Source organism: Electrona antarctica, assembly GCF_951216825.1.
Source record: "Electrona antarctica genome assembly, chromosome: 15".
NCBI classification, from domain to species: Eukaryota; Metazoa; Chordata; class Actinopteri; order Myctophiformes; family Myctophidae; genus Electrona; species Electrona antarctica.
Window position 1 is genome coordinate 23,680,612 of NC_136796.1, and position 12,314 is coordinate 23,692,925.

At 41.0% G+C, this 12,314-nt stretch overlaps 1 protein-coding gene across 3 annotated transcripts in view; it reads left to right on the forward strand.

Moving 5' to 3' along the window:
• The window catches only part of carmil1 (capping protein regulator and myosin 1 linker 1), a 67,983-nt gene that overhangs the window by 36,345 nt on the left and 19,324 nt on the right, over nucleotides 1–12,314 (forward strand). For all 3 annotated transcript variants that reach the window (XM_079521718.1, XM_079521720.1, XM_079521719.1), the window contains 16 exons: nucleotides 352–440; nucleotides 936–1,030; nucleotides 1,621–1,707; nucleotides 2,163–2,266; nucleotides 3,200–3,277; nucleotides 3,366–3,445; nucleotides 5,982–6,086; nucleotides 6,786–6,855; nucleotides 7,157–7,238; nucleotides 7,347–7,446; nucleotides 7,568–7,622; nucleotides 8,565–8,737; nucleotides 9,351–9,419; nucleotides 10,129–10,222; nucleotides 10,639–10,737; nucleotides 11,452–11,580. In XM_079521718.1, coding sequence (XP_079377844.1) covers nucleotides 352–440; nucleotides 936–1,030; nucleotides 1,621–1,707; nucleotides 2,163–2,266; nucleotides 3,200–3,277; nucleotides 3,366–3,445; nucleotides 5,982–6,086; nucleotides 6,786–6,855; nucleotides 7,157–7,238; nucleotides 7,347–7,446; nucleotides 7,568–7,622; nucleotides 8,565–8,737; nucleotides 9,351–9,419; nucleotides 10,129–10,222; nucleotides 10,639–10,737; nucleotides 11,452–11,580 — 1,509 coding nt within the window. The remainder of the gene's footprint in view (nucleotides 1–351; nucleotides 441–935; nucleotides 1,031–1,620; nucleotides 1,708–2,162; nucleotides 2,267–3,199; nucleotides 3,278–3,365; nucleotides 3,446–5,981; nucleotides 6,087–6,785; nucleotides 6,856–7,156; nucleotides 7,239–7,346; nucleotides 7,447–7,567; nucleotides 7,623–8,564; nucleotides 8,738–9,350; nucleotides 9,420–10,128; nucleotides 10,223–10,638; nucleotides 10,738–11,451; nucleotides 11,581–12,314) is intronic.

A 12,314-nucleotide genomic window follows, 5' to 3' on the forward strand; every position in this document is an offset into this window, starting at 1 on the left:
ATTTTTTGTGTCCCGTCTGTAGAACTTAGTTTCACTAATGGTCTTGGTCAAAATAGGATAAAAGCTATTGTATGGAATCTATATGAAAACATTTAGAGATGTTATATTTATAATATTGTAATCACATTCACCACTTGTTTAGTAAAATACTAGTAAATATATCGCACATTGGTTCTCAAAGTGGGCCCTGGGGAATGTAGTCATCCTGGTATCTCTTTCCTATAGCCAACAGATGTGTGTGATCATGTACTGAAGGTGGTGGCTCTCTCTCTCCCTCTCTTTCCTATAGCCAACAGATGTGTGTGATCATGTACTGAAGGTGGTGGCTCTCTCTCTCCCTCTCTTTCCTAGCCAACAGATGTGTGTGATCATGTACTGAAGGTGGTGGCTCGCTCCGGACGGCTGGAGGAGCTGGTGCTGGAGAATGCAGGGCTCAAAAGGTCAGGGATCAAAGGTCATGGTCACCATGCCACATCCAGAGATGACACATATGACTGTTTTGATGCACTACTAACACATAGTCGTTGCTGATTATTATATTTTGTGTGTGATGGTTAAAAAATCAGAACAGTCTGAAGTGAGTGGTGCAACAGCGCCCCCTGTTGGTACTCTAAACATAGGGATGGTCATAGGGACATTGCTGCTCCTTGGAGTGGTTGCACCACTCAAAAACCTCCTAACTCCACTTGAGCTGGATGCTTTTTCATTTCCTGAAAAATGAACATTTTGGAGTTAGGTGGTTTCTTCCCGACAGCAGAGATATTGTATACACTACCAGATTGGACAAAATTAAATTGTATTCGTTCAGAAAAGTTACATAGTGGAGCTTTAAGTTAAACTGTCTACATGTGATGAGCTTAATGATATTACAGCTTATAGCATTCTGTTACATAAACTAACTTTATTATTATTATTTTTGCCTCTTGCTCTTCCAGTGATTTTGCCCAAAAGTTGGCTACTGCTCTGTCCCACAACCCTGCCTCCACTCTACACACACTCGACCTGGCCAACAACTCCCTGGAGGACAAAGGTCTCTCTATCAATCTCTCTCTCCGTGTCTGTCTGTCTGTCTGTCTGTCTGTCTGTCTGTCTGTCTGTCTGTCTGTCTGTCTGTCTGTCTGTCTGTCTGTCTGTCTGCCTGCGTGCGCGTGCGTGCGCATGCATGCATGTGTGTCTCTCTCTCTTTCTCAAACATGTTTTCTCCACATTTTGATTATAATATTAGTTAACACTATATTCTCACTAAAGCTTTGACCAAAAGTGACTATTTAACAAAAACAAAACAATAAAGGTCCTTAAAGACTGGGTGCGATTTTTGGAAAACCGACGGAAAAACGCTGCGAAAAATCTGAAAAACACACCAGTCTGCAAGGACCTTAAATGTACTGTACTCACAAAATACATAGACACAGACCACATAAAGTAAACGAACAATGCAAAATGCCGGGAAAACCAACCACTTGTAGTGAATGCGGTGGAGAATCTTATCTGATAAATAGGATCTTAAATCTCTTTTATTTAGCCTGAAACTAACACCTGTGTAGAGAGTGGATCAGGTTCCCCTCCACAAAGGGTGGCGAGGGGAGTGTTTGATTATGTGTTTCTCTTTGTGCACTGCAGGCGTGTCTGCACTGAGCTCCCAGTTAGCCAAACTACCAATGGGTCTGAAACACCTGAACCTCTCCAGGACCTCTATGTCGCCCAAAGGTAACAGCATGCAAACAAGCAGAAAACCAAATAGAGTGGTTATACCTCTGCTGCACTGCATGTTTTTAAACATCAATTTAACACTGCAGTGTAAAAAAGAAAAGATTAATGTATGTAATGTATTAATATGGATACAACGTTTCGGTCACTCTGACATTTGAAATGGTCAGAATGACCGAAACGTTGTATCTCTATTCATATTTTTTTGTACAGTAAGTGAAGACAGTGTGCGGGACTCTCTTTCGTTTGCTGTTCAAGTTCATTACTCCGACACCTGTCCAAAAGGGCCGACGGTGTCAAAATGGACTCGTTTTACACTCTGTGTTAAATTGACGTACACACGGACATGTAATGGAAACGAAACAAACTGCGAAACAGCATGACAACACACTGTGTGGTGGGGAAACAAAAGGCCCACCTTGCCTACCATGTCCATTTCCCTGTCTTTGAACTAGGCGTGAACAGTCTATGCCAAGCCCTGTGTGCCAACCCTGCGGTCTCCACCACCCTAACCCATCTGGACCTGTCTGGCAATTCTCTGAGGGGAGACGACCTACCCGTATGTCACCATTTAATCTCCTGCCTCGCTAGTGTAACCACAGAACCACATATGTATGCATTTGCCTATTTATGTTTGTTATTGATTGTTAAAGGCCCAATCAGTGATACACAAGTAAAGAAATAGACAGCCGTACCACAAAAAAACAATTAGCAATGGACTGACATGTTTATATTCTCTATGTTGGTTGACTCATCTCTTGATAGAACTATCACTAGAGGCAATGGCAACATTATTCACTGTATTGATACTATATTTGCTGTATTCTGGGGCCATGATGTTTATTGTGGTTAAGAATCTTTGTAAACATTGTTTTGTTTTTTTGTTTTTTTTCATGAATGAATGCTATTGAACACCCTTTACGTCTGTGTGTTGAAAAAATATATTGATTCAAAAGCGCTTCGGAAAAAAACGTAACTTCATCGGACCGGCAAACTGTCTGCTAAAGCAGCTAACAGTACGTTTTAACAGCGGACAGCAGACACATTTTCTGGAAGTGCATTATTTGTCTATGGGACCCGGCGACTACCGGCGATAGCAGGCGAACAGGCGATGGTGGAAAAGTGGGCGGAGCAACGTCGCCCGAAAAGATACAAATAATTCATCTTTTTGGGCGATTGGGCGATGTGTCGGCCGATGCTTGCCCGCTGTTAGAACGTACTGTAACTCCAACACCTCTCCCCGTCTCATGCAAGTAATTGACAATAAATAAATTCACAATACCAACTTTGATGAGGCACTATTTCCTGAAAAATTTACATTTTGTAGTTGGGTGGTTTTCGCCCCGACAGCAGAGATATTATAATTTGATGATGATGAGAACGTTCCATATAGCAACAGGTGCAAATCATTCTCTTCAAGAATGTAATTAACTAGGTACAGTATATATATGTGCAATACAATATTTAATTATTATTCAATCCCTGGCTGTAGAACCTGCAGAGTTTCCTGGGTCAACCCAACTGTCTGGAGAGCTTGGACCTGTCCAACACCGACTGTTCTTTAGAGCCGGTAAGGCCAGGGAACAACACACGCTGATCGTTCTTTAATGAAAACATAAGGTACGACAACACCCTGCTGAACTCTGTGGTGCTTCCAGGTGTGTGCGTCGCTGCTGAGAGGATCTCTGAAGCACCTGTCTGTCCTCAACATGTCCAAAACGGTGTTCTCACACAGCAGGTCAGACCTCTAACCTTTCAACCATGTAAATAAACTCTTCTTTATATTCTTAGTGCAGTGGTTCCCAAAGTGGGGTCCGGGGACCCCCAGGGGTCCCCAGCTAAATGATAGTTTGGAACCAAATGGACCCTTATTAGTCCGGGAACCGAAGGGTGATTTTTGGCTGAAGTTTTGTTTGTCAACTGATTCTTGTAGCTTGGGGTCACCTCTTAATAATTCAAGAGGGTGCCCAGTGATATCCCTTGGGCATTTTTTGTTATTAGCCCCTTAATGCCCGAAACACAAAATAATCCACCCAAAATAGAGTTTTATGGACATGCATATTGGAAAAGAGGCAGCACTTTGTTTGTTGTAGAAAGACAAAGTCCAAGAAAGATAAAAAAAAAAAAGATTAGAAGCATGAGCACGGTGTTAGAAGATGAGTGAAAATCGATTCTTTAAATACATTGAAAAGAAGTGATTGATCTAAGTCTAAGTAATTCAGAAAGCCACGTCCACATTGAAGACGTCACTTCGGGAGGAATGCTGCTGATGCAGTTCACTGTCACTGTCATTGATGGATCAGACCTTTGGACCATCCAGCTGATGTCAACCACATACCTGTCTTGACAGTGATGTCTACCTAATCTTCGAGATATAGGTCTACTGTGATTACAATATCAGGTCAGTCAGCAGAGATGCCAGGGAGACGGGGGTCAGCTAGAAATACCATGTCCTATCATGATATATCTCCTCCAATCACTGTAGCTACAAACAGCCGCCTTTTGAGGTCTGATTTCCACACTCCTCATCTTGTGCTAGGCATTCCAGCAAGTGCCATCTGGACCTTCAGGTCCTGTTCCGTTAAGGAAACTATGGAGGAAACTAGACTACTAGTCTGGGAGAAAAGAATGGGAAAGGTCATGCATGTACTTCAAACCAGCTGCACTACCACCAACAGATTAATTGAGAATGTATAGATCCCCCACTTTTAAACATCTTTGTGGCAAAATGTTGATGGGCATCTTACACCAGCATGAGACCGAGAGTAGTTTGGATGGAAAAAGACAGATCTATCAGGCCACTGAGCCCTACCAATCTACCTAAAGACCTGCAGTAATAAGTGTAATAAAGTAATAAAAGTAATAAGTGTAAATAAAGTAATAAGTGATCGAGTTAATTCATAGGAAAGCATTTATTTTGGAATGCAAATTTGTTGCTTTTGCATTAATTATTGTAGGCTTTTGCTGTGTTAAGCCTGACGGGGCTAAAATGCCCTATTCTGAAATCAAATATATTGTACATAATCCACATTCATGCGGATAAACACTCTAGAAAGCTAATATGATGCATTTAAACGATATATTTTATGGGATTTGGGGGTTTGAGGCATGAAGGGGTTAATATGCATTAATTAATAATGCATTCATCATAAATCTACTACATTGTGCCTATCCACATCCACAAACGCATGTAGAAAGCAAATTTGATGCATTTAGACCAAGTAATTCGCATGAAATACAATAAAACTTTATTTTCAGGGATTTGTTAGTATTTCAGGCATTAAGGGGTTAATAACTAAATTTGCCCAAGGGATATCACTGGGCACCCTCTTGAATTCGTGAGAGGTGACCCCAAGCTACAAGAAATGCGAAATAAACTTTATCTGACGAAACCACGTTCAGCCCCATGGCTCACGGACTGGGACTGGGTCTGTAACTCTGAGAGTGTACAAATGGAACCAAATGGACCCCAATCTACAAGATCACAACGTGTCACGTTACACGTAGCAGTTAACGTTGTGAGCTTGTAGATCTGCTATTTTCGCCAAATGTTTGTCTATTTTTGTCGAATATTTTCCTATAGAACGTCGCAGTCCCGCCCCCTTTCATGACAACGAGTGGCCCGAAAGAGAATTTCCAATACATTTTCCCCATTGACGTTTCAGAATGTATTTATTTAAAGACCTGTAAGAAAAACAAAAACAAAAACAAAATTGTTGTACCCTGCCCTTTTTTTTCTTCTTTCTAATTATTTGTTTGGCCCAAAAGATTGTGTTTATTGTCATGAGTTGTCACCATCTGAGTTGGCTTTGTCCGAGGCTGAAATTCTCTTCCGGGCTGCACGGGACTGCGACAAGACATGCCCAGAATGTGTTAGTGTGGTTAGAGCGTGTCGTCTAGGCTAGCCTAGAACCCGTCTGTGGAAACTAATGGTGTGTTTTTATATTTGGTGGGAACGTATTTAAATTTTCAAAGGGCTATATGATGGAAAAGTCACTGATCTTTTTTACAACCCAACCACTTCATTTTGAACGCATGTTTTCTCATCTAACTCGTCAATAAAAGCTCACTTGAGAAGTTTACCACTGTAGCTATAAAGTATAACCATGCAAAACAATCTATACTGTACATTTTGTTCATTAGACTGTATAATATAAACATTGGTACATATCATACCTAAATATTACTATCATAAATTAAGCATAACAATGGAATGAACTTTGCTGGGATGCCATGCATGTAAGTAGTGTTGTCTATTCTGTCCCGTCCCACAGGAAGAGTAAGGAAGTGTCGCAGTCCTTTAAGCAGTTTTTCAGCCAAGCTGAGTCCCTTACCTCTGTCAGTGTGTCAGGAACCAGACTGCCTCTGGAGGCTCTCAAGTAAGCCCACCACTTTACTGTACTGTAATGTGTTGCATGATATTAAAAAGGCAGCAGTTATATTGTGGTTTAAGGCAGTATAGTGGTTTCTGCTCAACCTCTGCTTTACTGCTATTTTTACGGCATTGCTCTGCAAGAGGCAAGCCATCTACGAGAGGGTCTATGTGTGTGTCTGTGTGTCCAGAGCTAATCTTGCGAACTCTGCACCAAACTATGTGATTATGATTATTATACTAGTAGGCCACAATGGTACCTCCACTATGTATTATTTATTCAACTTGAAATATTTAACTTTAATAAGTCACATCATGAGGTTGTGATCAGGCTGAAACCTGGCCCGAGAACACACTCATCCAAATGATCAGTTTTATTGTAATATATGAATAAACAAACCATTTGCCAGTCAGTGGTTGCATAAGATGCCTGATAGTGTCTAAAATCTTAATCCCCAAAACCCCTCCCATGAAGACGACGTGTAAAACAGTTTGAATGAGGAAGAAAAAAATGCAGCCTCATTCATTGGGCATTTTTTGTAGTATAAAATCAGTTATAAATCAGGCTTTTGTCTCTACTGCTACTCTATATTGCAGAAGGCTTTGTTTTTTTGAGAACCAGTCTGTTGAGTATCTACAGGCATGTTCTGTCCTGTTTTGTTCTGTGCCCTCAGGTCATTGCTCTTACTCTGTTCTGTGTCCTCAGGTCATTGTTATTGGGTCTGGGCTGTAACCCCAACCTCAGTGAGGTGTCCCTGGATCTCAGCTGCTGTGAGGTAAACGCTCACTCTCTGCCAAAGGGCCTTGGAGCATAGCACCGTTCAATAAGCACAATATTAAGTGTCCCAATTCTGAGCATGTCATAATATATGCGAACAATCCACATTCACAGTGTGTCACAATGCTTGTAGATCGACTGTATATATATATATTTGGTGTCGAGGGGAAAAAAGGAGGGGACCAATCCGACCAATTATAGACACCTGGGGGACACCGTAATTCAGCTCATAATTCATTTCTGACATTATTTTTTATTAACAAAAATAATGAACAATCTTTGTTTTACTCTCTGCTCAGCTGCGTTCTGGAGGATCTCAGATCTTAGAAGGTTGTATTGCTGAGATACCTAACATCTCCAGTCTGGACATCTCTGATAACGGTCAGTATATCTGAGGTGCTGCATTATATCCATTTTGTGAAGATCTTGCAAACAGCAGTCGCCTCGGTATATTTAAAATAATCCTCAAAACTGTTGTGTTTTAATAAGGTTTGGACATGGATCTGACCACTCTGTTGGTGTGGCTTGCTAAGAATCGCTCCATCAGACACCTTTCACTGGGCAAGAACTTCAATAACATCAAGTCCAAGTGGGTGACAAACTCTGACAAGCATTAAGAGATAACTCAAGACAACTCTGTTCTGGCACCCATTGTGCTCATTGGATCATGATCATTGTGCTCAGTGTCACCTTCTGTTTCCTTCCTCCAGGAACATGTCTCAGGTCCTGGACAACCTCGTACACATGATTCAGGAAGAAGAATCGGTCAGTGAATCAATGCTAAGAAACCTTGGAACCAGGGTTGTCCCGATCCGATCACGTGATCAGAAATCAGTGCCTATCACGTCATTTTCAAATGATCAAATCAGGAGTAAAAGAAACTTGATCGGGACATCACTAGTATCAATATTATATCTATATCATGATATTATACTGGATATTGTCTGTGATTTTGGATATTGTACTATTGTGATATGGCAAAAGTGTTCTATAAAAATATAAATATTGGAGAGGGAAAAATCGGTATCGACGTACAGATACTCAAAATCAAATGATCGGAATCTGGATTTGGAGCAAAAAACGTGATCGGGACATCCCTACTTGCAACTCATCTTTTTAAGCTCTCTATAATGAGCTTAATGGGGGGTGGGAGTGTTTGCTGGGAGAGTACAATCATCCAATCTGCTGGCTAAGCAACTCAAAGCAATGGTGAATACCAACCATTTGCCATTTTGGCACATTTTGTGGAGGCGCTACCCACACGTTTAGCTGCGTTGCTAATTAAAGGCATTAGAAATACATTTGAAATTAAATACATTTTCAAGATTCCAATTTAAAAATAGCAAAAAATGATTCAAGATTTCAATTCAAATAATAGCAAAAATAGCTGATCTACAAGCTCAAAACGTGTCGCAATGCAACGTTTTTTGAGCTTGTAGATCGGCTATTTTTGCTATATGCAATGTGGCCCTCTGGAGTGAGTGTGGACAATTCTGTGGCCCTCTCCACCGTCAAGGTTGCCCACCCCTGCTGTAGTGTGATCAAATTTGGTGTTCATTTACGAAGAAGGAAGGCTTACCAGGTTACTTACTTAGAAGACACAACATTTCAACCATTTCAATTTACGAAGAAAACACAAAAATATGGAGATAGGAAGTTTCTGCCCGACAGCAACAATACACAGTATATTTGAAATCTCTCCACCAGCCTCTGACCTCGCTGTCCCTGGCCGACTCCAGACTGAAGGCTGACCTGTCCATTGTTCTGAGTGCTCTGGGCAGCAACACCTCTCTGGTCAAACTGGACATCAGTGGCAACAACATGGGTGACATGGGAGCAAAGATGCTGGCTAAAGCTCTGCAGATCAACACCAAACTCAGGTCAGCAGGGAAACTCTCGCTGTTAGTAGTATTTACTTAAGTAAAAGTATTAATGCCATGAATTCTTAGTTGTTAGTCTGGTATTCAAACTAACAACTTAATAGTATTTAGTGAGGGGCGCTCTTACCATAATACATCATTCATTCATTCATTCATTCATTCATTTATTTATTTATTTATTTGACAGGGACAAAGCTCATTAATCAACATGTCAGTTTTCACATCAATGTAAATGGGCCAGAGTTAGCCAAAGCTAAATTTCATCTGTAGTCCCTGAGCAGGCTCTTAAAAAATGAATGATAAAAGAAAGACAGAGTGTGTGTATAGTGTGCACTGCCAGCACACAACACCATGCTTTGATGCCATGTGTGCATATGTGCAAGCACCCATCCTCAAAAATCATACTTACAAGAAGAGCCTGGTCAACAACTCCAAAAAGTCAATATTGAGGTCCTGAGAAAAGTTTTGTTTAAATTGTGACTCTCTGGAGAGATATTCTGAAACCCATTGGTTGTGTGTGTGTGTGTGCGTGTGTGTGTGTGTGTGTGTGTACTGTATGTGTGTGTGTGTGTGCGTGTGTACTGTATGTGTGTGTGTGCGTGTGTGTTTCCAGGACGGTGATATGGGATAGGAACAACATCACCCCTCAGGGCCTACAGGACGTGGCTGCCGCCCTGGAAAAGTACGTACACATGTTGTACTTGAGTAAAAGTATCAATACTGCAATATAGAAATACTTGAATTTACTTGAGTAAAATGTACAAGTATTGGTACCAAAATGTACCAAAAATAGAAAGTACTCTTTATGCAGAATGTCTCACTTCAAGTTGTCAATGTATGAACATCTTTTGAAAACAGCCGATCTACAAGCTCACAATGCGTTGCACACACATTGTGAGCTTGTAGATCGGCTATTTTCAAATGTCCAACATGTATATAGGGCTGAAGTGGGTAATGTATGTTTTGTATAAATAATCTAAATAACTAAAGCTGTCAAATAAATGTAGCAGAGTAAAAGTGCAATATTTCCCTCTGAGGTAGTGGTAGTGGAGTAGAAGTAGAAGTAAAGGTATTGGAAAGGCTCAAGTAAAGTACAAATACCAAAAAGTTGTACTTAAGTAAATGTATTTAGTTTATTTCCACCACTGAACGTTCCTGACCTCAATCTAGTGATGTCCCTGAAAAACAACGACATATTTATCTTCACAAAATTCCACTTTTAACGAGTTCTAAAGAAAATAAAAAGTTATTTCTAGGCAGTCTCTAATCAGCTGGTTATGGTCAAGGTCTTGTGAAACATATATTTGGAATCTCTTCTCTGCCTCACACTTGCCTATAATTGATACAGTTTTTAATTTCCGCCACCAACCAGTTTCTTATTCCTTCACCAGAAACTACACCATTCGTTTCATGCCTATGCCCATCATGGACGCTGCCCAGGCTCTGAAGGCCAGCCCAGAGAAGACTGAGGATGCCCTGTTGAAGGTCACCGTCCTGTCTTTTATCACCTCATTGTAAAGGTTAACTCTAGGATGTGCACACGAAAATGTGAATTCAGGGTATTTGTTGAGCTATGCCTTCAAAACACAGATACTGATTGTATGTCTTCATATTAAAAGTAGTGAAGATATGCAATCTTGTCAAACAGCCCAAACATCTACAGGTATGTCTTGTGCTCAGGTTCGTAAGCTGAATGCCTATGATAGTCCATAGTGCTGTACAAAACAAAAGTAACACCAAAAAGGTGTGGGTGAAGAACTTCACTGTTGTGTTTGTACATTATATTGTGCAAACACACACTCATGGCCAATTTACAATTTGTTGTACGACCACGTTGTACCATGATGTTTAAATCAGGCTTTACATACACAGATAAAACTATGATGTTTGTGTGTGTGTAGATGGAGCAGTACCTGTTGAGGAACCACGAGACCCGTAAATACTTCCAGGAGCAGGCCTACAGGCTGCAGCAGGGCATTGTCACCACCACCACGCAACAGGTAAAACATCTACACACATGATGCACTCATGAACAAAGTGAGTACTACAATACAATGTGATATTTCATGTTAAATGAGCATTCAGTGATTTGGGTGATTTGGAAAACCACCCAGTCCGCCCCCGGTAACAAAATGTGCACATGCACGCTCTACAGTGGGGGGAAGTGCAACAGGCCAACAGCATGTGCACCAAGGCCCGCCCCCACTCCATCATGATTGGAGGAAGGACCCTCTCATCCTGATTGGATGAAGGCTTTGCCACCCGCCACCAAAACTGAAACTAGGGTTTTTTTACCCCAGGGGCTCACTGGGGACAGGGAGGAACTCCTTATATGGTCAGCACACTCTATAGTAGGGAGGATTATCCAGAAAAAAAGAAAAAACAAGTGATATTTGAATTAAGTCAAATCACTGAATATACCTTTAAGAACAGTAGAATACATGTTCAGATGAAGCATCTTCCATTAAAAAAAATGTCTTCAGCTGGTTGGTTGGCTGTATGTAAGCAGTAGGAAGTAGGAACCTACATTTTTAGAACTAATTTTACATATCATGCTAATTGTTTATGAAACTGAGCACTAGTGTAGGCTTTCACAAATTGTTGATTGGGAATTGGGAACAAAAGAAGGATTTAATCCCTGTGTCTCCTGTACTGTTGGTGCGTGTAACCCTGGTTATGAGGTGTGACCAACGCAGCGCCTGCTTTTGTTTTAGCTCATGGACACGATATGTGTGAAGGTGCAGGACCACCTGAACTCTCTGAGGTTCACAGAGACCGACTCCATCCAGGAGGACATGAAGGTGGCAGAGAACCTCATGCAGGATGCCAGGAACTCCAAGACGGTACTGAGAATCACACAAAATGAGACGGGACCACACACGCCCTAGACTCCCTGCTCTGGGGTGAACATTTTGGGCTAAAATAGCAGTTCAACATCTACAGTACTAGCACATCTACTGTATATGTGAGCTAGTAGATCGGGTAAGAGGTGTAGGTACAGAAGGGGGTGTAGTTGATTTCTGTCATAATTTGACGATATAAAGTCTAAATATAACAACTCTACACACTATAGATACAGGCAACACGATAATTATTGGGATTGGGGAGAACATAACATATTTAAAGCAACCTTGTACACTAATGCTAGACTGAAGTGACTAAATTCAGTTTTGTTTCTTCCTGTATGGAAGCCAGTCAATGATAATACATAATAAAAAACAATGATTGCTGTTTAATAGTAATTTTACATTTCATATCACACGCCATTGATACTCTTGTAAATTTCACTCGCAAAAAAAACTAATATAACTAGAAAAGGTGCGCTCCTCATAGCGCAGTGTCAGTCGTGAGGTGCAGCTATCAGGACTCGAGGAAGTTGCAGGGGAAATATTTGTACCACAGAGAACTGTTAGTATTTGAGGCGGAAGATGGGATGCTTGATTTGTTGAATTTTGTTGCATTTTTGCTAAAGGGTCCCCTCACGCAAACTTTGGAAGACACTCCCAAGACAACCCATCGTAATGGAATATGAAAGTCAACACCCACTTAAATCCTATTTTTTGTGTTCTCGATGGCA